The sequence below is a fragment of the Miniopterus schreibersii genome, assembly GCF_964146895.1.
Source record: "Miniopterus schreibersii genome assembly, chromosome: 14".
NCBI lineage: Eukaryota > Metazoa > Chordata > Mammalia > Chiroptera > Miniopteridae > Miniopterus > Miniopterus schreibersii.
The window spans coordinates 25136892-25163970 of NC_138114.1; the positions used below are offsets into that span (position 1 = coordinate 25136892).

The window sequence follows — 27079 nt, forward strand, 5'->3', positions numbered from 1 at the left end:
AAAGGTCCTGGTAGATGCCAGTAGCCTCCATTCACTTCATTCGTTCAGTCCTCCCTTATGCATAAATTCGGGCATTTAAGCAAATATGTATTTGCTTAATAAGCATTAATTAAAGACTTAGTAAGACACCTGATACCACTGAGGAGAGGAAAAGATGAAGGGAAGGGAAGACAGAAGGGAATTAAAGATATAAGATTCAGGATCTGCCTCCAAGGAACTTAGGAAAACTAAGTTTCATTTACCCATAACTATCAAACAGTGGAGCATGCGTTGGGTCCCAGGAGAGATACAAGTTAAGGCTAATTGCTGGTATGCCTTTGAAATGCAGGTAGGATGTTGATGGGTTTAGATGTGAAAGGAGGGCATTCCGAAACAGGTAATTATAATTTGGAGGGCCACTTGCTCTAAAGCCATTTCAGAACTTCTCAGATTATCCAAGCTGAAGGAGCACAGAGCACTTCGTTCTTAACCCATGGTCAAACATTTATATATGGCTGAAATCTATCTTCATAGCCAAAATAAAATACTTTAATACTTCTCTAGATAATAGAGACTTTTATTTTCTCCATAAGTTTTTTTGAGAATTTGAGTGGTACAAGTGCCACAGCCCGTTACTGGGAAATTAGAGGGAGGGGAAGGAGAGAGGGGAGCTCCTGATTCTGATTTGCTATTGATCAGTATGTGGCACTACTACGTATTTCATTAGTAACTCTACCTGGAAGCGTTTTGGAATTCCAGGAAATCCTCTAGGGTGTTGGGTTAAGAGGAAGGGAAATATGAGAAAGACTATGGACTCAGGCTCTCATGATTTGAATATGATTAATTCTCGGGCCCTCCATGTGATTCCTTCTTTCTACCCCCTTTTCACCTATGTCAGATAAGTCTAGTGAAGAGGAACTGAAGTAAGAGGAACTTTCCAAAACATTTTGTTTTGTTTTGCTTGAAATATGCAGCAGGTTGGAACTACACAGCAGGTTTCAAGTAGCTCAGCTTGATAGGATGTGGCAAGGGAAGAGGAAGGGGAAGCGGAGACAAGGCGGGATAATGGAAGCTGGGAATACCAGATTATGGAATTTAGATTTTGGGGATCTTGACTTTTTTTATTTTTTTAATACAACTAGATTCCTAGTTAGGGGAAATACATTAAAACAGGATAGTATTTTTTCCAGTTATAGAAAATCTTATGCATAGAAATGTTATTACTGTTTGTTTTATTTTTAACCTCTTTAGAGAGCTATTATATTTTCAGTCTATGGTTTCCCTAGACTATTATTGTAACACTATTGTTAGGGGAGTTAATCCTAAAATCAATCCTAAGGGAGTCAACAAAATTGCAGTCCAGCCAACATTTGAAGGATCCAAACAAACATTTACATATTCCACATCCCTCCAACTAGAATTAATTTCCTTTCTTAATCTCACATAGGAAATACTCTCTCCTGATGTTTCCCTTGATATGTAAGGTCAAAAAATTAATTGTTTCTTTTCTTTTTAAGAGTATGTTCAAATTGGGAGCTTTTGATATCTCTCTGTAGCTCAACCATCTTCCAAGTCACATTTTAATAATGTGATCCATAACCTTTTGTTTCAGAATTGGTTTTTGTAAGAAATCAAAGGTGGAGGAGTATCTATATTAACTATTGATTTTTTTTTAAAAAGAGCTCTTTCTCTTACTTTTCTCCCTTCCTCTCCCCAGAAGTTAAAAGGAGATGTTAGTGAAAGGGTTGAAAGCCTTTAAAAAGTTCATTCTAAATTATCTCTTCCATTTAGGATTGTTCACTTTTCTCTCCTTAATTATAACAGTACAGTTTTGGTAGCACTAAATCTCAAATAATTCTGCTTGTTGAGCAATTAACATTTCTATCTTTCAGATCATTTTAACCATCACATGTGCGAACTGCAAGTGTTTTAATAAAATTACATTTACTTACAATTTTGACTTTGAGATGGTCTATAAGAGTACAATCTAAAATAAAATGCAATTTGGTGGCTATCTACAAACTAGGAAGAGAGCTCTCACCAAACCTCAACCATACTGGAACCCTGATCTTGGACTACCAACGTCCAAAACTGAGAGACAGTGAATTCCTGTTGCTCAAGCAACCCAGTCTATGTGTTATAGTGGCACAAGCTGACTAATACAGTTACTATCCTCATTTGGGGGATTAGAGTGTAAACTGAGAGGTCACAGCAAAACTGGCATTTGAACCTGAGTGTGTCTGACTTCAGCCAGAAAATAATGAACATAGTCTTTGGAAAGAAAAACAACAAAAACCCAAACCCTTCCTCTGTTTTTGTTTGTGTGTATTTTCATTTTTAGTAGGTTTGGCAGACACAGATAAAGCCAGTTGATTTAGCTCATTCCTATTCATTATCATCTGATTTTTGTGTTCTAGCAGGATGTTATTATTTGAGCTCTCAGAATTACAGGTTAATGTTGAAAAATGTAGCCAATCTTCCTGAAATTGTAATGCTGAAAAATCCAAGAAGATTTACTGTTTCTGTATTTGCTTTTTTAAAAACAAAATTAAATACAAAATAACCAGTTTTGTGCCTAAAATTAATTGGCAGTGCCTCATTAAACCGTATTAAAATTAACATCTATTAATTGGATTAGAAATTCAGTGAGAATGACAGCTGCTAGTGCCTTTTACAGTTACTCTGTTTCTCTATAATCCATATGGCAGAAATCACATAGTGCTTTTTTTCCCCCCCATTGAAATAAACACTTGAGATAAAAAGATTTGACTCACTGTGGTCAGGGTATGTGCATTTATTTTTCTTTCTTTTTAATATATATATTTTTAAAAACAATCCTTTGTTCAGGAAAAGCTGAACTGTCCTTTTCCCCCGTCTTTCACAGGTTTTCACCAGCTATATTTGTATATCTGATTAACATCGTTCCATCGCTATGGATTCTTGAAGTGCAACATGGCAACCAGGTACATCCTTTTGGGAAGCAGAAAAGTAGAATATTCAGCAATAAATTACCTTCATATTGTAATCCAATTTATGTCAGAAATACACTTTTCTAAGGAACTGGAGTTATCAAGAATTGAATAAATAAGAGGTCATCAGCAAAAGGAAGCAAATTCATGATCTGTCAAAACCAATTAAAATATTACATTCATTTAAGATTTAAGGTTATATAATTCAGTAACAATTTGTGTTAGAGATTTTGTTCCTAAGACCTCCCCCCAATATGCTAGAATTTACATGGGGGTGTAAAAAGTTGTTTTTAACCCTCGCAGCATCAATGAGTTTCTGTATCGGGCTAAGAATGGGCAGGGCTCGATAATCTAGCACCGTACACAATGACATTTTTAGGAACAGCAAGAGCCAAACCGAACCCCTTCATCTGTACTGTGCTATGCAAATACAGTCAAGCTTGGAGGGACTATTTGAGATTGTCGCTCTTAAAATACAGGCTTTGCAGATTACAAGAGATTCACTTTCGAGGGTCCCATGAGCTGTTTTAGTGGAATAGGAATTCTACACTAGAGCCCCCAAATAAGGGCACAGGAGAGGAGTCATGAGATCCACCATCAGGAAATGTGGACTACTCTACACGTATTAGAGCCGCATTGGCTTGGAAAATAAACAATGGCTTTCAATAAGAGACCCCGATCTCTATATAGGGAGAGGTTTTGGTTTTTAAGTGAGTTGCTTCTTACCTGAGCAACCCGAGGTAGCAGGTTGTAGGCTGGATTCAGCCATTTCTTGTTGTTACTGCACCTGCACAGCAGCAGGGAGGTTGGTTCGTAACTTCCATCAGACACCAGCCTGGACTTCACACCTTCAGGGGTCAGGTTACAAGACTATGTCTTAAGGATAAACCATAGTTAGGATATAATATTGTATTACCTTTACTGATAAAATATTTTGGTAAGATCTGTGAGAATCTGCCCCTATGCAGACTGCTTTGCTGCAGTTGGTCATTTTATAGCTAAGTCCCCTATATATGATTCAGATATTCAAACCTATAGATAAAATATTTGCTCCAAATTTTAGGCACACACATGGGAATGTAGCTCTGTGGATTGTTTGTGAAGAATTTCACAAGCATGTCGCAATAATACAGGCATGAAGAAAACATTTATCTGCCCTAAATCTCCTATTTAAAAAATCTTGAAGTGATAGGATATCTCTATCTCTGTAGCAAAACACATTTCTGTCACAGTAGATTGGTTGATTCAAGTTATCATGGCTTTTAAAAACTGTACCATAGGGAGTTAGAGGATTGTTTCAATTTCCTTACTGCTTACTACTTTTAGGGGGATGGAAATAGGCTCTAGTGATTTGAATCACCTTTTTCCCCCCTTCACAGCCAATTCTACGACACGGCTGTCATCCACGATAACAATGTAGTTCCCCAAATGCTTTTATAACGTAAGTGTGTGGCACAGTTAATTGATATACAGGTCAAATTCCATTACAACAAATAGCCTGCAACCAAAAGCTCTCCTTTTAATAAAAAAATATTTTTGAGCCATAGGCAGTACCTCTCTAATTTTCCTACTACAGAAGAAATTGGACCTTTATTAGTAATAAATTTGACTCGTTTTGACACAAAAGAATTAAAATGAATAACCAAAGATTGAATTGGGCAGGGTGGGGACAATTATCTTTATCCATTCATTTAGGAAATTTTGGTTTTAATAATAATGTTTCCTGTTTATTTCAAAGTATTTTCAGATATGTTTTCTCACTTATAAACCCAACAACTACATGAGTTTGGCATGGTATATACATTTCTGTTTTATAGAAGAGGACCCCAGGACTCAAAAAAATTAAGTAATTTTCTCAAGGCCACACAGTTAATCAACAACTTTTGGGGGCCTAGAACCTATGACTTGACCCCCGACTCGGTTAACCACGCTGCCTTTCTCACTTATGTGTTCTACGTTTTAGAGGAGTTAGCATCAAAATCATCTAAATTTTTCATGACGGGAAAGAGTAATTTAATTTCCTTTCACTTTTTCCATTTACTCTGAATCCTAAATGTTCTAACCTATGACTTGGCCTTAGGAAAACATCCTGACCTATTTCATGCAGACATTTCTCCTAGATGATCAATTATGTACTTTCATTCCCAAATCTGGCAAGGTCTGCATTCATGGAAACAAAATAGTTATGACAACAATTACGACCTTAGCTCTTAGGTTTATTTATGAAGTGGTACAGTCAAAGCAATGGAAACCTGCTGGGCTCGATGGTGTCAGTCTGGGCTGACCCAAAGGAATATTTTTGAAGCTAATAAGAGTTTTTAAGATATAGCGCATAAAAAAGTGGCTTGTTGGCACCCAGGTCATCTACATGAACTCACCTACAGGATGTTGAATGCAAACAATATTACCATTAAACCATTGAAGTCAGATTAGGTTTAAGGAGTCAAAAACCAGTTGCTCTTTGCAGTCCTAAGGCAGCTGCCACTTAAGGGAAAGTATCATCGATGTGTTATTGATAGAATTACAAGAGTGGAGAGGGTCACAGGTAGGTTGTATCATCGTAATATGGGTGACAGAGCTATTTGCTACCAAGTTATACTGCAGTGCAGGTGAATTTTCTTTACAATAAGAGGAGGTCTATGGGTTTTTAATGATAAGGCTATAAGAAAACATATCAAAATCACAACTTTTAATACACAATCTGCTTTAGTGCCTACAAACAAAATGGTGAACATTTGTTCCCTTTTGACCATTTGCTTCTTAGCTAGAATCACAAAACTACTCTGCAATGAGAATTTGTTACTTGGTTCAGAGATTTAATTTTTTATCTTTATCTTTTCTAGGAGCCTTAGGTATATAAAAAAAAGTGTGCAAAAATCTGTATTTTGCTCTTAGAGATATGGCACATGGCCATTTTTCTTAATTATTCTTGTCATTTCACCCATAACACTAGTAGTTTTGATGGAGGGTGGAAAAAAAACAGCTACTTGACAGGGTTTCTTTTCTACTTTTTAAAATAGCTCATAGAATGATCAACGAAGTATCCAGAATAATTTAAAAAAAGACTTCTTATAGTTTTAGCATTAAAAAAAAAAAAAAGTTTCTCTCAGAATCCAAATGTATGATCATGGATGGATGGTGGTGGTGGTGGTATGTGTTTCAAAAGTATGTTAGCCCTGCAGCTGTTTAAAGAAATCTTAAACCTTATTATTATTTTTTTACCCATTTCTGAAATAATCATTGATACAATGATTATTTGCACCAAGTGCCACCCCTTTCTTCTCTCACTTTCTTTCTCTACCTTGGATTCCCAGCATTTGGCTCAATTAAAATCATACACAGCTCACTTGCAGAGATTTCCATGCAAAATGAAGTGAAAAATCATTTATTTTAGGTCTGTTATCAGATTTTCTATAAACCTAAACTGACTTCTAAACTGGCACTAATTATATATTTTTGTGGACAAACATGTTAAGTTTTTTGGTTGTTACAGTACTTAACAGGCAAGATTGAAAATAATTGAATCATCTATTTAAGCAAAATAGTATTTTAGATAAAGGGACATCTGGACAAGAAACAAGCTCTCAGGGCGAATGCTTTGACCTGGATCATAACATATTTTAATGCCACAATTGGTTGTTGGCTTGTTTGACAATTGTCCCAGAGTTCAAGTACCGAACCCCAATGATCAATCTATATAAATTCTACAGCTCTCTACAGTGAACTCACTCAGCATCCTCATAGACTTGTGGAACAACATGTATGTAGTAGACTATTCTCAAATCAGTTAAAAAGTGGTATTCTATCTCAAGCATATAATCTGAGCTTTGGAAATGTTTATGTATATTGTACATTAAACTCCATATATGTTTATTACGGAGTTAACATCACATATCTGCTCATTTCTTAGATACATTGAAGCCATTTTCAATTCTACCTTTTGTGGTATTTTTTTGATGTATTTCCTTTTTACAAAATTCTTAGTATTGTAGTAGCCAATCTGAAGGCATGTCACAGAACACCAGCAGCAGCAAAGAAGACTTCAATCAAACTCTGATGTCAAGTGAACAAACCCGTGGAGGGGATAATCTCATTGAGACGGTGAGAGCTTTTCCCACAGGATCTAGCCAAGCTTTTCCCTCCGTGAGGAAAATGTGCTCCACACCTTTCAGCTCATTCTTTTTTAAGGAAATTGGCCTGTTGTTTGTTTGACTTAGGAATTTGCAAAATAATTGTATTTTTATATTTACTAAACAGTTAACATGCATAATAAACATATATATATGGATGGATATATATATATATATACACACACACATATATAATCTCAGTAGATATATTTAACTTAGAGCATTAAGGAACCTTTAATACTTAGGTCAGACAATATATGTATAAAGAGAGATACGTATATTTGTTAAGGAATGTTGTAAGATTGGGATCTGCCTTATATAATTTAGTGTGTTCATATTAATAAAATAAGGAAGATTTACAGCCAAAATCAAATCACTTCTTTGTTCTTCATATGCCTAATATTTGGCAAACCATGGCCTATTAAAAAATAATATATGGGGGAAACTCAAGGCAAAGGCCCCTACCCTTAAAACATGTTTTCAACAATAGGATAGGCTATTGATTCTATGAGGTTTAATAGAACTAGCCTTGGGTTCTAATATAACCTCTAATCACAGTTTACCAATATCACTTTCAACAAATCACTTACTTCATGCAACTCAGTTTTTCATCTGATAATTGAAAATAATATATCCCCTGATAGTATTCTCTCTGTAAGAATTAAATAAGGTGCATGTGAATTCTCATAGAAGAAATATAAAAAAGCACGCAAATGAAAGATTGTTGATCTTCATGCTTGGCTTTGATCAGGTTAGCACATCAGCAAGTGATCTAAAGGGAGAAGTGGATTTGCACAAATATAGTTAAGTTACTTGCATAAATCAGTCGGAGTCACTACACAATCCACTTGAGACCTATGCCCTGTAGTCTCTAAAAGATCATAACCTATAGGGTCAATGATATACTTTAAAACTTATTTAGAAGTTAAGTGGGCAGGAAATGTCCTCCAGAATACATAAACGGGGTGTAAATTTTTCTTACAGCCCAACAATAAGGGCAGTATAAAATGCGGTTCCTAGCTTATGAACTTTTGAATACTATGGCAAATATTCAGAATAAAAATAATAACTTTACAGTTATTCTCTTTAGTTATATTTAGGTAACGAATAAACATTATTATATATTTTCTCATTTGATATAGTACTGTTTTAGAGCAATAAAATTAGGAGAAGATTTGTACAATGCTAAGATATTCCCAGATTTGTTAATTCAGACTTAAAATTGTTGAAAGAAAAATATAGGACTTTTTTATTTTATTTTAACATAGGATTTTAAAAACTTTGCTATGTGTTATACTTTGTTACAGAGAATAGTAAAATGAAGAATGAGCTTTAAAATGTTGTAAAATTGGCCCTTTAAATATCATACAGGAGAATCTCATTAGTGAGTGTAAGGTTTAAATTACTTCTAGTTATAAGACTGCTTGTTTTAAGGGCCTTTCTTATCTTTTCAGAGTATTCGGTTGAGAGGAGTTTACTTCCGTTAGTAAGTGAAGAATCATCCTCTGAAAATAACCATCCACAAAAGCTAACCCTTGACTGCAAACCCTGGTGAAGGTATCTCTCTCCAAGTTGGTAACCCATCATCTTTTTTCTGTCTGTGTGACATTTCTGTTAAACAGGCCAAAGTTTTTGTAAATAACTTATCTACAGTATGTGAGAAAAACTGGACTTTGGGACTCCATCAGACATTCTTGTTAATGCTGATAATTGGAAGATGGCTTCTACCTATTGGAGGCACGATCACTCGGGACCAACTCTCTGAACTTCTCCTTATGTTTGTGGGGACAGCTGCTGACATACTGGAATTCACAAGTGAGACCTTGGCAGAAAATAGTGTGAGGTAAGCAGTGAAAGGCTCTGCAATGAGAAAACCTCCTTTTCAAGGCCAGAACCCACACACCTGTCTATTTGTTCCATCATTTATATTCTGCATGAATAAGGGTTTTTAGTATATTGTATGTCCAATGGTAGAATCATAGAATTTGTTGCTGTTCAGATACATATTGGGAACCAGCCCAGTGGAGATTATAGATATAGATATAAATATAGATTGAGATAGATAGATAGATAGATGATAGATAGATAGATAGATAGATAGATAGATAGATAGATAGATAGATAGATAGAGATATAAATATAGATAGATATAGATAGATGATGATAGATAGATGATAGATAGATAGATGATAGATAGATAGATAGATAGATAGATAGATAGATAGATAGATAGATAGATAGATAGATATAGATAATAGAGAGACTTAGATACAAAAAGGAGGTTTCTGCCAGAGAAAGGGGGCAAATAATATTACCTCTGGGTGAGAACAGAAAAGCTCTGCATATCTGCAGGCCCACAGGTAAGGCTGGGCCGTGGTTACCGAAAACCCTGGCGATGGATGGCCACCTAGCTCCTCCCTCACACCCTCAAGTGTCCAGGAATGTAGCCGGTAATAAGATTCTCTTCTAGAGCATGGCAGAGCTACAATTCTAAGAAAGCATCTAGAAGAGACTTAGAAAACTCTCTCCCCTACCCAGCTGGGAAATTTATATTTCTTGGTATGAATGGAGAATGGGGAATATTAGGTTTTATTTTACTAAATTTTATTTTTAGTCAGTTTTGTTCAAAGTGCCCAAGGCTTTCTGGAGTAGATGCCTATAAATTAGAACTTATTGAGTTGGTACTTTATTTTTGCCACAAGCAAACAAACTCAGAATCCATGATCACATCTGTTTATGGAACTCCTTTCTTACCATAAGGGATTTTAATCTCAGTGCCTGAATGTACTTTCAGCTTGGGTTGTTTTGCACTATGCTATAAAAATAAATTGCAATGAGGCTGGCTTTCAATGCTACAATTTACTTTATGCTGTGTTTCTCAAACAACAAAACATAAAGCCGAGCAAAATACACTAACTGAGTAAACTTAATATCCCAATTATAGCACAAAGTACATCTGTAGCCATAGGTTACCTTGACATGATCATTTCTTGTCTCACTTATACTTATTTTTCTTATACCTCATTAAGTGGACATAGAGTTTTAAAAAGAATCCAATCTTAGTTGTTTCGATATCCTCAAAATGTTGATTTTAGTTTTGTAGCTTTAATACCTTCCATTTGGTCAGTGACTTACATCGTATGACAAATTTTCAGATACTTTAGGACACTTATAATACAATGGAGTTACAAGAAAAACATAAAGAAATCCTTGCCAAGCACATAAAAACAATAAATAACTACAGGTACAATGACAGGGACCAGCGAATGAGCATATAAAGACAATTAACTATATCTATATAGAAATAAACACATAAATGCTATATATTTAGGGATATGGGAGGAATATTAGGTAGTAAATGGGATATTCAGGAGGGATATGAATGTCACAGGACATTTATTTTCAAGAGACATTGATTATCTAGTATGTGCCAGGCAATGTACTGGTCAGAGATTGGGGAGCAAATGGTGAGCAAGCGATGAGCGAAAGGACACAGACAGTCCTATCCCAACAGAGGCTATTTCAATTCAACAATTTCTTCTGCCACCTACAAATTAATCTGAATGTTTCATAAATCTCTTTTTTAAAATTTTAAACTTGTATCATGTCCTGAGAATAAGATCAAATAAATTATGCTAGGGTTTTGGTTTTTAAATTTCTTTTCAGGTTTCATGGTCTCAGATCAAAGTCATTTTATTTTTAGTATAACTGCATTGTGTCCGTGACCTTCTATAGTCTCTACTCTTGCATGTTTCCATCACTACTCAAAGACTCCAAAATCAAGGCCCAGAAAGAACCTAGATCTTTTTCCCTCTCCTAAAACTCTTCTCTCAAATTCTGATTTTTGCCTCAGGGCCCATCCATATTACAGGAATTGACATTGCAAATATCCCTTTCTTCAAAGGAGAGATTTAACACCCACCCACTGTGGCATAGCTTTCCCCTTTGGTCTCAAAAAGACAATCACAAATAATAAATTTAATACACACAGAAATGATGTTTACACGTAATATTGAAGGAAGTGATTTCATTATAACCTACTTAGTGTTACCTAGATTAGTACAATATTTTAATTTCTATTTCACTTTATTCCATAGTTTGGACTGATTAGGAAAAAGCTTGCAATGATGTGTACATTCCAATAATATCTACTCTTTCCTGCATCCTGGTTAAAACCTCAAGTCCATCTTTTTTTTTAACCTAAATCAATTTCTTTCATTATGCCCACATGAAGTTAATCTGCCTAATTCTTATAAATTTATATACTACAAATGTTTCTTAATAATTTGACTTTATATACCATAAAATTCAACTGTTATAATTCTATGGTTCAATGATAGTTATTAAATTTGTAGATTATTATAACCATCACCAGAATCTGGATTCTTTATGGCTGTTTGCAGTCAATTCTCATTCCCACTACCAAACCCTAGGCAACCATTGATATGCTTTCTGTCTTTTTCTAAAAATTTCATGTAAAAGGAATCATGAAATATGTAGTGTTTTGTGTCTGGCTTTCTCACAGCATAACGTTTTGGGGTTCATTCACGTTGTTGCATCTATCCGTAGTTAGCTCCTTTGAAATCGCTGAATGGTACTACATGCATGTACCACATTTTACTTAGCCAGTTCATAGTTGATACACACATGTGTTGCTCTTTTCTTGCTAGGATATTTTCTTGCATTATATTGCTATGAATATTCACTTATAAGCCTTTGGATGGGTCTGTTTTCACTTCTATTGGGTAGATAACTAGAAGTGGAGTGACTGGGTTTTATGTTAAGTACATGATTAATGTTTAAGAAACTGCCAGACTTTCCCAAAGTGGCTGTACCTTTCTATATTCCCACCAACAATGAGAGTTCCTTTTTTTTCCACATCCTAACCAACACTTTTTTGAGTCTTTGATGATCACCGTTCTAGTGGGTTCATAGTAGGATCATATTGTGGTTTTGATTTGCATTTTCCTAATGACTAATACTGTTGAGCATCTTTCCATGGACGGATTAGCTATTCACGTACTTTCCATTTTTCATTGGATTGATTTTGTTATTATTGAGTTGTAAGAGTTCTTTATATATTCTGGATATAAATCCTTGTATGTAGTACTTTGAGTATCATATCTAAGAAATATTTTCCTCAGCTAAAATTAGAAATATTCTCTTCTGTAATATTTAGACTTAATTTTTTTTGCATGTAGTGTGAGGTAACGGTCTAAGTTGATTTTTGTCTTGTTTTGTTCTGAACATTGTTCTGGTACTATTTTTGTCCCAGCTGGGTCCAGTCGTCTTGGCACCATTTGTACCTATTAAATTGCTCTGGCATCTTTGTCAACTGACCACATATGTAAGAGTGTGTGTGTGTTCTGGACATTCTATTGGCTTCTATTGCTCTATATTTCTATTTTTATGCCATAGCACATTATTGTGATTACTGGAGTTTTATGGTAAATTTTGAAACTGGAAACTGTAAGTCCTCTAACGATGTTCTTTTTTAAAAAGAACTTTGGCTATTCTAGGTCCTTTGTATTTCCATAAAAGTTTTATAATAAGTTTGTCAAATTCTACAAAAATATCTGTGGGAGTTTTGATAAGAATTGTATTAAATCTAGGCATCAATTTGTGAAGAAATGACATCTTAATATTGTCTTCCAATCTGTGAACATGAGCAATCTCATATTTTATTCAAATGACCCTCACTTCTTCTCAGCAGTGCTTTGTAATTTTTTTGTATAGGTCTTACACTGCTTTTCCCTCTCTGATGTCCTTTAGAACTTTGCCACTAGCTCACCCAGTGCTTAAAAGCTCTCCTGCCTTTTGTTTCAGTAGGGGTGAGTTTGGTCTCTCTCCACTATTGCAATAGTCTTAAATATCAAGCCTTCCTTGCCTAATTAAGTCTGTCTGGTGCAAATTTTCTTTCACACAGCCAAGCTGGAGGGACATGGGAACATCCCATGGGCAAGAGTGCCTTCGACTTTCACTGCTCTTAACTGAAGTTCTACCAGATTTTCACAAATACATGTTACTCAATTTGTTATTTGCCTTTGGTTGATTTCCAGAGATGTGAAGTGGGGTGTTTTGTTTTGTGTGTATGTGTGTGTGTGTTTATGACAATTTGTCCAGTGTTAGATATGCTTGCTGGGGAGAGGATTTGCTGACTTTCTCATTCTGCTACAGCCAACTTCCAATATTTTAACAAGTCTGAATTTCAATGTCATTGCAGGGAAGAATTAAGTGGTTGTTTACATCTTTGGTGATCATTTTGCTCAGCCTCTTTTGAGCACGGATCATTTATTGAAAAGAAAAAAAAAATTTCCCATATGTTACTGTTACTTTACTGTGAGTACTTAACCATGCAAGGGAGGATTTTCTTACGTTTACACTGTGTTTTCTTTTTATTCAGCTCTTTTTCGCTTGGTGAAACGTTTCTTCCAGGCTAAATTAATATTTCATTTTCTTTTTTTAATCTTCACCTAAGGATATTTTTTCCATTGCTTTTCAGAGAGTGGAAGGGGGAGAGAGAGAAAGAGAGAGAGAGAGACAGAGAAATGTGGATGTGAGAGAGGTGGACACTCGATTGGTTGCCTCCTGCACGTGCCCTGACCAGGGCTGGGGACCGAGCCTGCAACTGAGGTGCGTGCCCTTGACAGGAATAGAACCCAAGACCCTTCAGTCCAGAGGCTGACCCTCTAACCACTGAGCCAAACCGGCCGGGCCTTTCATTCTCTATCTTTTTTCTCTCTCTCCTTCATTTCCCCCCTCTCTAAATAGGTTTGTTTGATGCTTTTGTAAAAGCAAGATGAATTCCATTCACTGGTTATCTCTTATCTATAGGGATATTTCAACTTCCAGAAAGAAATAGTTAAGCAAATGAGCAATGCATGACTTCAGTTTTCTTTTTCACTTAATCGATTTGGTGCACTGACCGACCACGTTCCAGTCTTTCATCGTCTCAGTGTTCCAAGTATGGAAGCAACACTCACGACTACAATTATACTTCTCCAAATCTTTTGTCTCTTTCTGAATAGAGTCCACTGTCTGCTTACACGCTTCCCAGTTGACATTTATGGAGACAAATTATACATGAGAAAATGAGGCAAGACCGTTGAGGGAGACAGTTACACAATGCAGACAATGTTGGACAAATTCACTCCAAAATTCCTTTACAATTTTTGAGTGTTTGCCATTTAAATTCAGTGATTTATTTACATTCCAACCTTTAACCTTCCTGAGTAACTTTTACTGTCTGACTTAATACAAATTCGTCTACTTCAAAAATTTTTCTGGCCATCGCATCCAAAGTTATTTTAATAACTTTACTAATAAGTTTCTCAACACACATTCTCCCATATTTTGTGTGTGTCAGATACTTGCACATGCAAAAGTTGTCCATTCATTATTGTAGGTTAGAATTTGGCTTACTTAGGGCTAAGGTCAGTCTACTTTTTATCCCTGTTTTGTATAATGATGAAACTAAAACACAACTCCTATGACTAGATAATATTTATTTATCACTTGCTGTGTTCTAAGCGCTGTTCTAAAGGTTTTAGTTGTGATATATTATTTAGTCTTTATAATAACACTCTGAGGGAGATACTATAATTACCATAATTTTTTACGCTGAACAGTGACAGGCAAGAGATGTTGAGAAAGTCTCAAGCTCAATTGGAAATAAAAGTAGTAACTAACTTGCAGTGATCTGCCATCGTCTGTACGGAGTGCCTTTCTAAGAGCTTCATATGTTTAATGTATTTAAACAACATACTTAATAAAATTACCATATGAAATACAATAGCTATTACTGTTATTGAAGATGGGTATACTAAAGCAGATAGATATTAAATTATCTGTTCAAATCCGTGTAGCTAGCTAATGATCAGGCTGGGATTGGAGGCCCAGATCTCTCTGGTGAGGGTTGGAGCTAACATTTGAACTTGAGCAACCTAGTGCCAAAGCTTGTGCTTTACCACCACTTTCTGCGGCCTTGAAGACAAATCGTACGCGAGTTTTGGGTAGAATTATTGAAGTTTCAGATGAGAAGAAACTTCAAAAGTGACCACCTATTGAAAAATCTATTTTACATCTATTGTAAAACCCTCTCCAAAATTTTCTCAATAAGTTTTTGTCCAGCCTTTCTTTGAAATTTTTCACTAATAGAGAAGATACTACCCCAGGGGCAGGTTATTCTATTTTAAGTTAATATTATTAGAAAGGATTTTCCTCTATTGTGATGAAATTTGGATTCTTATAGGTGCAACTAAAATCCTTTGAACCTGAATTGGCTCCCTGAAGTCACAAGAAATAAGTTTAATTCCTTTTCCACACGATAACCTTTTAAATGTATGAAATAAAGTTTTAAAGGAACCTTCTCTAGTCTTCAGTTCCTTGAACTACTCCTCATATAACACGGCTCTGAGTTCTCTTACCACACCACTGTCTCTCCTTTGAACCAAAAAACTTTTAAAATGTTCCTCCTAAAACAAAGCACAACACATAGTATTTCAGGTATATTCTGAACACTGTAGAATTGAGCAGGGCTGAAACTTTCCCTTTCTTTCAGGGAAATAGTATAGAAAAATGGTTAAAAGGGTGGGTGCTGACATCAGCTATTTAGTTTCAATTTCTGCTCCCAACACTTTATAACCACATGATGTTGAACAAGTCTCTATGTCTTTTCTTCAATTCTCTATGCCTCAGTTTCCCCACTGGTCAAGTAAGGATAATAAGAGTACGTACTATGTAGAGTTGGTATGAGGATGAAGTGTGACCATAGAGTTAAACACTTAGAAAACTGCCTGAACATGGTTCAGACACTCGAAGTAAAATTATTTAAAAATTCAGGCACTTGTTGAAGGTCTACTATATAGATAGACACTGACATTGCAAAGAGGGAAACATTATAGGCTGTGCTCCCTAGGCATTTCCACCTGAAATGCTAGACTTTATACTTCCTGCGAAGTGACTTATGATTGCATTTGATTTTGGAAAATCATAAATCATGTAGCACCGTAGACTCATAATTAGGTAATAGTAAGGAAATATCTTTGAGCCTTTTTATAACTGTTGCTGTGAAATTCTACCTCTTCTATCCTATTCTAGATCATCCAGTTACAGCCTGTCAAAATCTTTTGGGATCCTGATTGTGTCTTCTGGGGTTTGGGTTTCCCATCCAGCCTCCATGTCATATGTGCATGTGAGAAGCCTCCCATCAATGCCGGCAACCAAGTCACTGATGAAATACGAAGTGGAGCAGGATCAAAGGCAGAGCCTGCAGCAGCCCATTAGAGAGCTCCCTTTGGGGAGTCATTGCCGCAGTTAGGAATCCACCTCAGTGTACTCACACCCAGAACATTCTTAACCTTGTGAACAAAACACTATGAGAGGCTATTTCATAAGCTTTGTTAAAAATCCCAATGTCTATTATTAATTTATATATCATTACCTGCCTGGTAATCCTACTGCTATTTAAAAGAGGGAGAGAGAGAAAATAATCATAGTTGAGTGCAATTGTTTTCAGGGAACCTGGGCTGATTCCTAGTAATTACTCTTGTCCGTGAGGGCTCTCAGACATCTTTTAAGTAGTCACATATAATCTAACTAGGGATTAATAGTAAATGTGCCTTTCGTAGTTTAAGATATACTTCTGTTTCATTTTGAAAATTAGGACTTCATTCCCCCCCCCCCCCCATCACCAACCTTGTCTCCACCATTAACTGCCAAGACGGAGAATGCAGGCTTAGAAATCTCATTTACAAACTCTCTCAGAGTTTTGAGATCTAATTTTTGGGCCCCTCAATACTTGAAGCGTTTAAAGATATTCCTTACAATCACCTCATGCAGTTTGGTTTCAATTACTCTTCCCTAATGCTTTTCTATCTCTCTCCAATCTGAAAATCCCTCTTGACAGGGGAGTTGGCAGCAAAATCTGTTATTACACCCACTAACCTGAAATTGATGACTTCATTTGTATTTTTCCAAAAAAAAAAAAGTGACTTTGATATTTTTGAAATATGTTTTGTACTTTTGTAACCTCTGTACTTTATGAGTTTAGTCTTCAAGACCGTTCTTCTAGGTCTAGGATATTTGTATATTTGCCAAGTATGGGTCCTTCTTTTGTACATTCAACAATTCCTTCCACAGATACTTGGTGAGTGTCTGTTATTGGCCAGGCACTGTTCTAGGCACCAGGGATACAGAGGTGAATAAAATAGTCACGTTCCTTGACTTACATCTTAAAATCTGGCATAAATCTTCGATGACTGGATTTGTGTTCCCACTTGTTTTTCAACCGAGGATAGCTTTCTTTTACAGGTTGAGCTTTTAATTGTATTTAATTGTATTTAATTGAGCCCTTTTGAGATGTATTTTCAAGTTAGAATCTTGGGATCTTAGAAGAATTTTCCCTTTTTCTCCTTGAAATTTCTTGAAATCAGCCCTCTGAATTTCCAGGTCAATGCCTAACGTTTTTCCTAGTATTTCTCTCCTTTAATGTTGGCATGCTTTTGCAAAACTAAAGACAGCAATATGGGAGCAAGAGTCTTTGCCATAATTCACACAGACGTTGGCACATGTGGTGGTTGAACTCAGCTTCTCTGATTTTTTGTTGTTTCCCACCCACCCCCTGTTTTATCATTATTCCATTATAATTATGCATGGATTTCTCATGGATTTCTTATATCACCACTGTGGCTCAGTAATTGAATGTCGGCCCAGGAAACAGGAGGTGACGGGTTCAATTCCTGATTGGGGCACATGCCTGGGTTGCAGGTTTGATCCCCAGTAGGGGGCATGCAGGAGGCAGTTTCTTATTGATGTTTCTATCTCTCTATCCCTCTCCCTTCCTCTCTCTCTAAATTTCAATAAAAATATATTTTTTTAAAAAGATGTAAATATATATCTTTCTTATATAATAAGACATAACATGTAATAAGATATAATTGGGGTAGACTCAAATATGAGAGGAAAGAGAAGAGAGTTCTCTTTTCTTCATGGGATCATATTTTTATTGCTAATTTAAAATTTTGTCTGCTTTCTAGGAATAACCCTTCCCTAGTCTATGCCATCCTTTGTATATGGACCTGGAGCATGCTGCAGTTTCCACTTGACCTAGCAGGTAAGTGTCTTAATGTTTTTTCAAAGAAACAGAAAACAACAACTTTTGATTATAAATTATAATAAAGCTAAGGAGGTATTTGAGAGAAAGATCGTATTTGTCTTTTGATAGTTCAGTGTTAGTTCCAGTTCTGTTTAGATGAAAAGTAGATTAAAACTTAGGAAAGCCATCTGCAAATTTACTCTGGTACATGGTGAGTCTGAGAAAGTTGAGTGGATAAGGGCACAGCTTTACATTCACTTCACAGAGTGGTTCCATCATTTAAGATTTGTAAAACCTCCTGTAAATTAGTTAACACGTCTGTGTGTCAGTTCTTCCTCCATGAAATGGAAATGAAAATCATAGTAGGTAGGGTTGAGGGTTCTTGTGATGACTCAATAAAATATAATTCATAAAGTGCTTTGCGCAGTTGCTGGAATATAAATATTGCCTCTTGGTATTTTAAGCGGTTATTTTCATGCTTCTGTCAGACCTATCCACTGGAACATCACAGAGAGTAAGAGCAGTTTCAGGGCCATATGCAAAATTAAAATTTTCCTCAGTGGTGGCTCTAGAAATCCCATTGGTCTTCTTTTAATAAAGACATAAACCCCTAAGACTTTGCAAGAAGTAAATTGTTTTCAAGGTACTTCATACCAGTGATCATCAAGAGCTACATTGTCTAATATGGTATCCACTAGACGCATGTGTCTACTTAAAAATTGAAATTCATTAAAATTAAATAAAATTAAACATGCAGTTCCTCAGTCACATCAGCCACATTTCAAGTGCTCGATTGCCACACGTGCCTATCGTATTAGACGCAGACGCAGAACATTTTTGCCATCACAGAGGTTTTAGGAAAGCATTGATCTGGAGTTTTCCCATAATTCCTAGGAACCCTAAAATCTCAATTTGGGAATTCCCCTGGATGCCACTTTACTTTGAAAAAATTCTAGGATTTAATAATTACATTTTCCTTAAGTCTGACTTCTTTTTTTACGGCACCCTACCTGATGGCCTCAGATTAGAAGTAACAGTAGCCAAGATTTGGAAACACCCAACTGCCAATCAGTGGATGAGTGGATAAAAAAGCTGTGGGGCATTTACACCATGGAGTACTACTCAGCCGTAAAAAAGAAGGAAACCTTACCTTTTGTGACAGCATGGATGGACCTGGAGAGCATTCTACTAAGTGAAATAGACCAGTCAGAGAAAGACAAGTACCATACGATCTCACTTATATATGGAATCTGATGAACAAAATAAACTGACAAAATGGAAACAGACTCATAGATACAGAGAACAGACTGACAGCTGTCAGCGGGGAGGAGGGTGGGGGGCTGGGGAGAAAAGGTGAAGGGATTAAACGAAGAAAACAATTCCTAGGCACAGATAACAGTATGGTGACCGCCACAGGGAGAGCGGGTGGGGAGGGAGAAGAGGGTAAAGGGGGTAAATGGGGATGGAAGGAGGCTTGACTTGGGGTGGTGAACACAATACAATTTACAGGTGCTGTGTTATAGAATTGTATACCCGAAACCTATATAATTTTATTAGCCAATGTCACACCCCCTGCAAATTCAATTAAATAAAAATAAAAAATAAAAATAAATAAAATTTTCTGCATCTATTTTTTGACTCACTTTGATAGGCCTGGAGGTTTCAGAGGCCATTTTAGACCTTAGCATCTACTTTTCTGAAACAAAATTGTCACCAGAATAGATGCAGTGGCTGTAGCTTTTTAGAAATACCAGAAACTTATTTACTAGTTAATAATTACAAATAAATGTATACAAATACCACACACACACACACACACACACACACACAGAGGTTTTGTCATAATGTGCCCTAGAAGGTGTCCTGTACCCACTGATCGGATGGTGTCTTCTGACTGAATATTAGGCACTATCACTCTACATGTGAGACAATACCCTTAGGAGGCCCTGTGGGAGCCTGGGAGCCTTTTCCAGACCCTGACTTCTTTGGAAAGGCTATGAGTGATCTTAGGTTATTTTTTCTTTTGTCATTCATTCCACTGGTCCTCACCCTCCCATATCTTGTGGTTTATAGCCTTGCTAAGAAAATTTTTATTTAAGAAAGAAATTGTGTAAACTTTCAGGGGGTGATAATGTTATGCAGCTGTTTGAAAAACAAAGACCAAATGTTACTTCTGACTAAATTACTATTGTATTTCCAGCAAACAGTGCATTATGTTCATATCAAAGCAGCTTCATAATATTTGCAGGCTTTAGCAGACAAGGCATTCTTTGTTTGAAAACTCCAAATGGAAGCCTTCTTCATTATTAAAGGATTATTTTCTGCCCTTGACCCTGAATTAAATTCACATTTTAGAAATTAAGACAAAAAGGTTCATTTGTTGATTAGACCTCCTCTTGTTCAACTGGAAAATCAGTAATTATATCCAGTTTTCTTGTAAACTGTGAAACAAAACCGTAAGGAATTAGACAAAATGGAATAATAATGGCATTTATTTGTGTGTTTTTCCACCACCGTAAGAAAAATATGTTGACCATGAGTTAGGTTTGAATTTGAATATAAGTGCTTGAATTTTCACAACACAATGTACACGTAAGATCAAGTGAGTCAACTGGTAAATAGGTAGATCTCAAAGAGAGGGTCCAGAAGGATCTGGGTCATGTATATGCTCTGTCCCATCTCTAGACGTGGCAGTCAGGTAAGTCATTCAGTATCCCAAGGGAGAGAGAGTGAGAAAAGCGAAAGGAGCCAGGTGTATTGTTCCAATGGAAACAAGAAGCATCCGTGAATAGGGCTCCCTCTCCTCACAGATATTGTTATCCCATTTTTCAAAAAAGGAAACAGATCCAGGCATATTAAGTAACTTGCTCAGCATCTTCTTGCTAGAAAAGGAGGAAGCCAGGTGGAAGCAGCAGGCCCCTGACCTGAGGCCCAGAGCGCCTGCTGCGCTGCCTCCCACGAGGCTGACCCCAGGGACAGTTTCCCCTGTTCCTCATTCTCTCCACCCTGGCTAGTGTGCTTTTCCCGGTGAGAGGGCTAGCAGGTGATCTGAAATTTTTTACATGGGTATAAACTAGAGGCCTGCCTTTCTTTGGTGTGTTTTATTGGGACTATAACACATCATCTTTGAATATAAAATGACCAAGGATGTTTCACCTGTTCCGACAGAATAAAATTCGAGAATCCCTCCCAATCATGAGCTAGCAGAGCACGCACTGTTGAAAACTTGTTCCCATTTCCTTCTGTCTTACTTTTTGACATTTCAGAGAAATGCATTAATCGGTCTGTCTTGTATTTTCAGTACAGCATTTCGTGTGCCCCATGCCTGTGACAGCGAGGGGGTTCCCCAGACTGTTTTTCTGCCAGTACAGTGCCGACCTGTGGAACATTGGAATCAGTGTCTTCATACAAGACGGTCCCTTCCTCCTCGTGCGTCTCGTACTGATGACCTATTTCAAGGTTATCAACCAGATGCTGGTGTTCTTTGCTGTGAAGAATTTCCTTGTGGTGATATTACACCTGTACCGCCTGGTTGTCCTGGCGCTGGGCGTCCGTGCCTCCTTGCGAAGGCAGCCAGAGGTCCCGAAAGGAGAGCGCGGTGGCCCAGCTGAGCCTGCTGAGAGTGAGGTCTCCCCTGGGGACTGGGAGAGTGGCTCTAAGGAGGGCTTGGCTATACCTTTGCGAACCTCACCGGGCACCTCGGATGACTCTCACCCCACCCCGTAGTTATTTATTGACAGCCGCGTGCAACTGAAATATTTAACTTTCCAGTTCTTCTTACAAACAGAATTTCCCCCTCTCTTGCATATAATAATTTCCAAAAGAACAACAAAAAAGTGGCCTTAAACCTGTCAAAATAATATAAATGGAGCCACTTTAAATGGAGCCGGAGAAACTGCCTCGCATGTCTTATGCCTCACACTTCGGGACGTTAAAATGGCAGAACAGCCTTTGGACTGGGCCTAAAGCAACCAGGTGTCCCAAAGAAGTAGTTTGCCAGGATAACAAAGTAGGTATTGTGACGACCGACTGATGGTACCTGAGCAAAAATCAACAACATTGTTTAGAATTAGCGTCACTATATTATGTTATCTGCCCCAATAGAAATGCCTTCCTTTTATTTATGTAGCTGTTCCCCTTTCCTTTCTCGTAAATGCCCTTTGCCTTTGTCTCCTAATCAGAGCACCCTTTGGGTCTCTGCCTGAGTCAGCGCATTCTGAATACCTGTTTTTATTGATCTCAAATACATGCTTGTTGCCTTTCACTTTGAAAGGCCTTTTACTTTTAGGTTATCAAACCAAAGCTGAGACTTTTTTTTAAACTGGATGGAAAGAACTTTGATTAGTGGCTATTGTTACAACTTCTGTGTGATGGTATCAGATGTTACAGTTGTTCAACAACTAAGTGATTTGTTTGTCTTGAACTGTTTGACAAGCTATGGACAGGGTTACAATGACATTCCCGGGAGAGAGATTTAGTGCAGACAAACCATCCGGGCTGTTACCTGAAAACAGAGAAGCTTTGAACTTTGGCTCCATTGTCAGACTATCTCATCTGATCTCTTCTGCAATGTCCCTCTGACATTTAAAAAAAAAAAGTACATTCAGTGAATGCAGAATAAAGGGAAATGTGCCTTTAAAATTACCTCACTGGGGGCTAGAGACAGCGCAAATCTCTGCGGCACTTCCATCGCATTGAGAGCCCTCTTCACTGCTGCACAGGCCTTCCCGGGAAAATCATTTTTCTGGGCTGATGTGGACTTCTGTCATGGCACATATGCTTTTACAGAAGTTTTATGGCTTTTGGCTTGGGCGCTGCAAAATTCACAGCAAGCCATTTCAGCTCCACATCCACCGGTGGCGAGGCAGGAAATACCAGTAACGCTGGCGAAGTCACAGTTTCCACTCGGAACGTGATTTGCGGTATTTGTCAGCGTTTCTGTTAAGTGCACTTCGCCGTTTTCTGTCCGGCCAAGTCGCATCCTGGGGGTCGATGCGAGGAAGCGCTGAAGCAGTGAGCAAGGGGGTTTCGGGCCCTTTAAGGGTTCCCGGTGTCTGCCAGCTGTCGCCGGAGCTCTTCTGCACTGTCACCACTGGAGATGGCCTTGGTCTCAGGAAGGATATTGGTGACAGAGGCTTGCACCAGCCTGAGCACGGCCAGTGGCCCTGGATGAGTGACAGGGATCAGAAGACGCATGGCACAGCATTGTGGAAACAGGGACGCTCGCCTTTCTTCCCTGTGTTAAGAGCTCACTTTCCCAGGATCGAGAGTCACACTTTTCTTTTATTCACCCCTGTGCTTTCCAGGTGGAGGTGACTCAGGACCTTTTGAAACAAATTTTACTTTTAAAAATATAGTGTGCAATTTTACCTGGCTATCTCACAGTAATTATATGAGGCAAACAGTTCCAAAGACGTTCTTTCGGGGTTAAAAGCAGGAACACTCAGGAACGTTATTACGCTCAGGAACTCACAGACATTTAAATAAGGTAGGGTATGACCTTAAATTGGGTGTGACTGATTGACAGTTAATTGGGACAATTTGATCTATGAATTCGTGTGACATGATATCTGTTCAAAACATTTGATGAAAAGTTTCATAGGCAAATTCTGTTTTTACACAGAGAAATTAATAATTTCCAATTAATGGCTTCTCCAGTGCCCGATATCATTTTCTATTTCTTTCTTTTCTGCCATGTGTTTCTAATTTTAACAATATGATAGTAATATTACACATGGAGCTAATGGAACCCATTTATAATTTTACATAATAATTTTATGAAAGATCAGGAAATCGTATCTATCTAAAGGAAGAAACTTGACAACTTTTAAGGGTATGTTATTTAAAATGCTTCGCAATTGAAAGCAAAATAATAGCTACTATTTATAAAAGCGCCTCGGCAGAATCTGTTTTTATGTTGACTGTTTTATGGTGAATGTTTTCCTCCACGACATGTATGTGCTACTTATTACTGCAGATTTGCTCATGGCATACTTTTCATGTTTTAATTTTTTTCTTCCAGCAAAACAAACATTGGGCCTCTAAAAATAGATGAGTATAAAGTAATACGGGCTGTTGCAAGGGTATTTTTAAATGCTTTCAAATCTGAGACTTGGCTTAGCTTTGTGAATGAGTTTCTAGCATTTAAGTAAAGTATTTTGTAATTAACACTCCTCAGAAGGCCTGGGAAATAGAAAATACAGAGTCTAGCTTCATTTAGGGTTCCAAGAAGGCAAAGAGCACCCAGGGCCATCTCAGCAATTAATGGTGAAAAAATAGGAACATACCCTGGCAACATTTTCCAGGAAAATCTGCTAAGGGCATCATTTGTTCACCTACCTGCCAGTCCTCTCTCTCACTCTTTTGAACTTGCTGTTTTTGTTGCAGAAAGAAAATCTATATTCATTTAGTTTATTTATAAATAAAATGTAAGTCCAGGTTGTATCCCTAGGACCCTCATGAAAAGTTGAAAATGTATTGTTACTGTACTTTTTTATTGTAGATTGCTAAACATGGTAATGTTTGAAACATTAAACTGTTTGCTATAAAGTGGTTAAGATAACAGTTACCTCCCATATGTTGACATCCTAGGACTTGTGTCTATTTAATTTGCAATAAGATAAGTGACTCAGATCATCTGTATACTGTGATCCAGGCCAAAACTCTGTACCACCCTTATAGACACATGCCACTCCTCGACCATGGAAGAACGTGGCTTATTTGTTATTATTGTTGTATTTTGATTGCTTGATTAAAGCTCAATCAGATGTCCTCCCTGAAAACATAGTTTACTTTTGAGAAAACACAGTGTGCATGTTTGAATGATGCTGTGCAAAAACTCACCTTGTAACCACTTTGTGAGTGTCCCTTCCCCTCCCTAGATGAGTCTCAGGGGACCTGACTCGGCATTACAGGATTAGTAACCTGCCTTTGTCTTTGATGATATTGTTAATTTTTAGTTACTCTGGTACAGATAACTTATGAAAATAAAAACCTGTGTTGGCAATAACATTCTTTTAAATCTTCCAAATTGAACCTTATTATACAAGGGTATCAGTTGGCTCTGCTGCAGTTCCACTAACATGTAACTGCACTTCAGTACTTATAGACCAGAAAGACAGGCCCAAGAAATATCAGGATTCACTATTATAATGTTAATTGTTAGTGTAATAGCAACTTTTCAAAGCCCTGGGAAGGCTTGCATTGTAGTTTGCATGTTTTAGGATTTCCGCAGAGGTTTCAGAGCTCAGCTCTGACCTGTATTATCTTTGGCACTTAATCTCGATGACTCTCCTGTTAAAAAAAAGAAATGCAAGAGGCCAAGTCCCCATCCACTTTCACTCTACTCTACTGCCAGGAAAGTGAGATACTGAAATATCGCAGAGCCTCAGAGAAGTAAGTGAAAACCAAACAACCTTGAGTTACTGGAAGAGATTGTTACTCTTTTCCTAATTTCAGACTTTGCTTTTTCACTTAGAGGACATTCTGATCCACTCTCAGAAACATCTGATTTGGGGTTAAACTGGGCAGCTGGAGGATGTTTATAGCTCTGAGGCTTCGAATAACGTTCCATATGATGGGAGTAACTAAACAATGTTTGAATAATCAACCGCCATGGCCTTGTATTTTATGGGTGTCCAGCCTCTGAATATTTTATATGAATATTTTCTCTGAATTACTCATATTTATACTATTTTGCTATGAATGACATTTGTATTTTATTATGTATACATTAAATAGTTTGTTTACAACTTTATCTCAATGTCTATTTTTTGCTTGAATGTCTTGTCTTTGTTCTCTACTGTAATTCATTTCATTTAGTTTCTAAGCTCTGGCTTAAAAAAAAACAACACTGATCTATTTAGAGTATGACTAAAGTGGCATTTCAAACTAGTGAGGAAAGACTGACCAATTTTATAAATGATGTTGGGAAATTTTGCGAACCATCTGGAAAAAATAAAGTTAGATTTTTATCTCACGCAATATATAGAAATAAATTCCAGATGGATTAAAGATCTAAATGTAAAACTGAAAACTATAAAATATTAGAAGAAAACATGGAATGTGTCTTTAGCATTTGCGGAGTAGGAAAGATCTTTCAAAGCAAGACATGAAACTCAGAAGCTATGGAAGTAAGGCTTGACAGCTTTTCCTATGTAAAGGCTTAAAATTTCTGAGTAGAAAAAGGTATCATGAATACATCACTATTTTTTTTTTCTTTTCTGTGCACTCATACAAGAGAAATGAGAGGTATAGAAATTATAAAGGAGGAGCCAATTTTATCATTTCTTTGTAGAAGATTGAGTCCTGAACAACCAAGAAAAGCACATAAAAACCAAAGAAACTATCAAAAATAATCTTAAATCTTGAAGAAAGTCAATGAATTTTCTATATATAGACAAACATCACACAGAATACATATTCAAAGGAGAGATTTTCATAAAACATGACACAGAACTGAAAAATACATAGAAATAAACTGAAATGTACACAATCCATGTGAACAAAACTTTTAAATGGTTTTGAGTACCGTTCAGTGAATAATTTAGCAAATGGAAAGATATATTCTTTTGGGGAGCGGTAGGAAGGCAGTATTTAAAAATGTATCCATTTCTCCTAAATTGATGTATAAATTTAAAACAACCTCTATAATGATATCAATAAGACTTCACTTTTCAATTACTACCCAAGCTGATTCTAAACACTTTATGATAAAATAAGTGTGAAAGAATACCTTGAAAACACTAAAAAGAAAAAGAAACGTGAGAGACAGTGTTCAGTATGTTTAAATATATGACAGAGCTACAATAACCAAGGGAATTTGATTCTGTCAGGCAGAAAAATAGAACAGAATAAGGCCAAGAAATAGACTAAATTACATTAGGGTTTTGATATGTAATAAGTCA

The 27079-nt window shown here is 36.9% G+C and overlaps 1 protein-coding gene across 1 annotated transcript in view; it reads left to right on the forward strand.

The window, feature by feature from the left end:
* Positions 1-25929, forward strand: part of TMEM26 (transmembrane protein 26) — a 37917-nt gene extending 11988 nt beyond the window's left edge. The window contains exons 2-6 of the mRNA XM_081158555.1: positions 2864-2942; positions 6933-7049; positions 8701-8921; positions 18115-18191; positions 21475-25929. Coding sequence (XP_081014681.1) covers positions 2864-2942; positions 6933-7049; positions 8701-8921; positions 18115-18191; positions 21475-21899 — 919 coding nt within the window. The 3' untranslated portion in view covers positions 21900-25929. The remainder of the gene's footprint in view (positions 1-2863; positions 2943-6932; positions 7050-8700; positions 8922-18114; positions 18192-21474) is intronic.
* The last annotated feature ends 1150 nt before the right edge of the window (positions 25930-27079 follow it).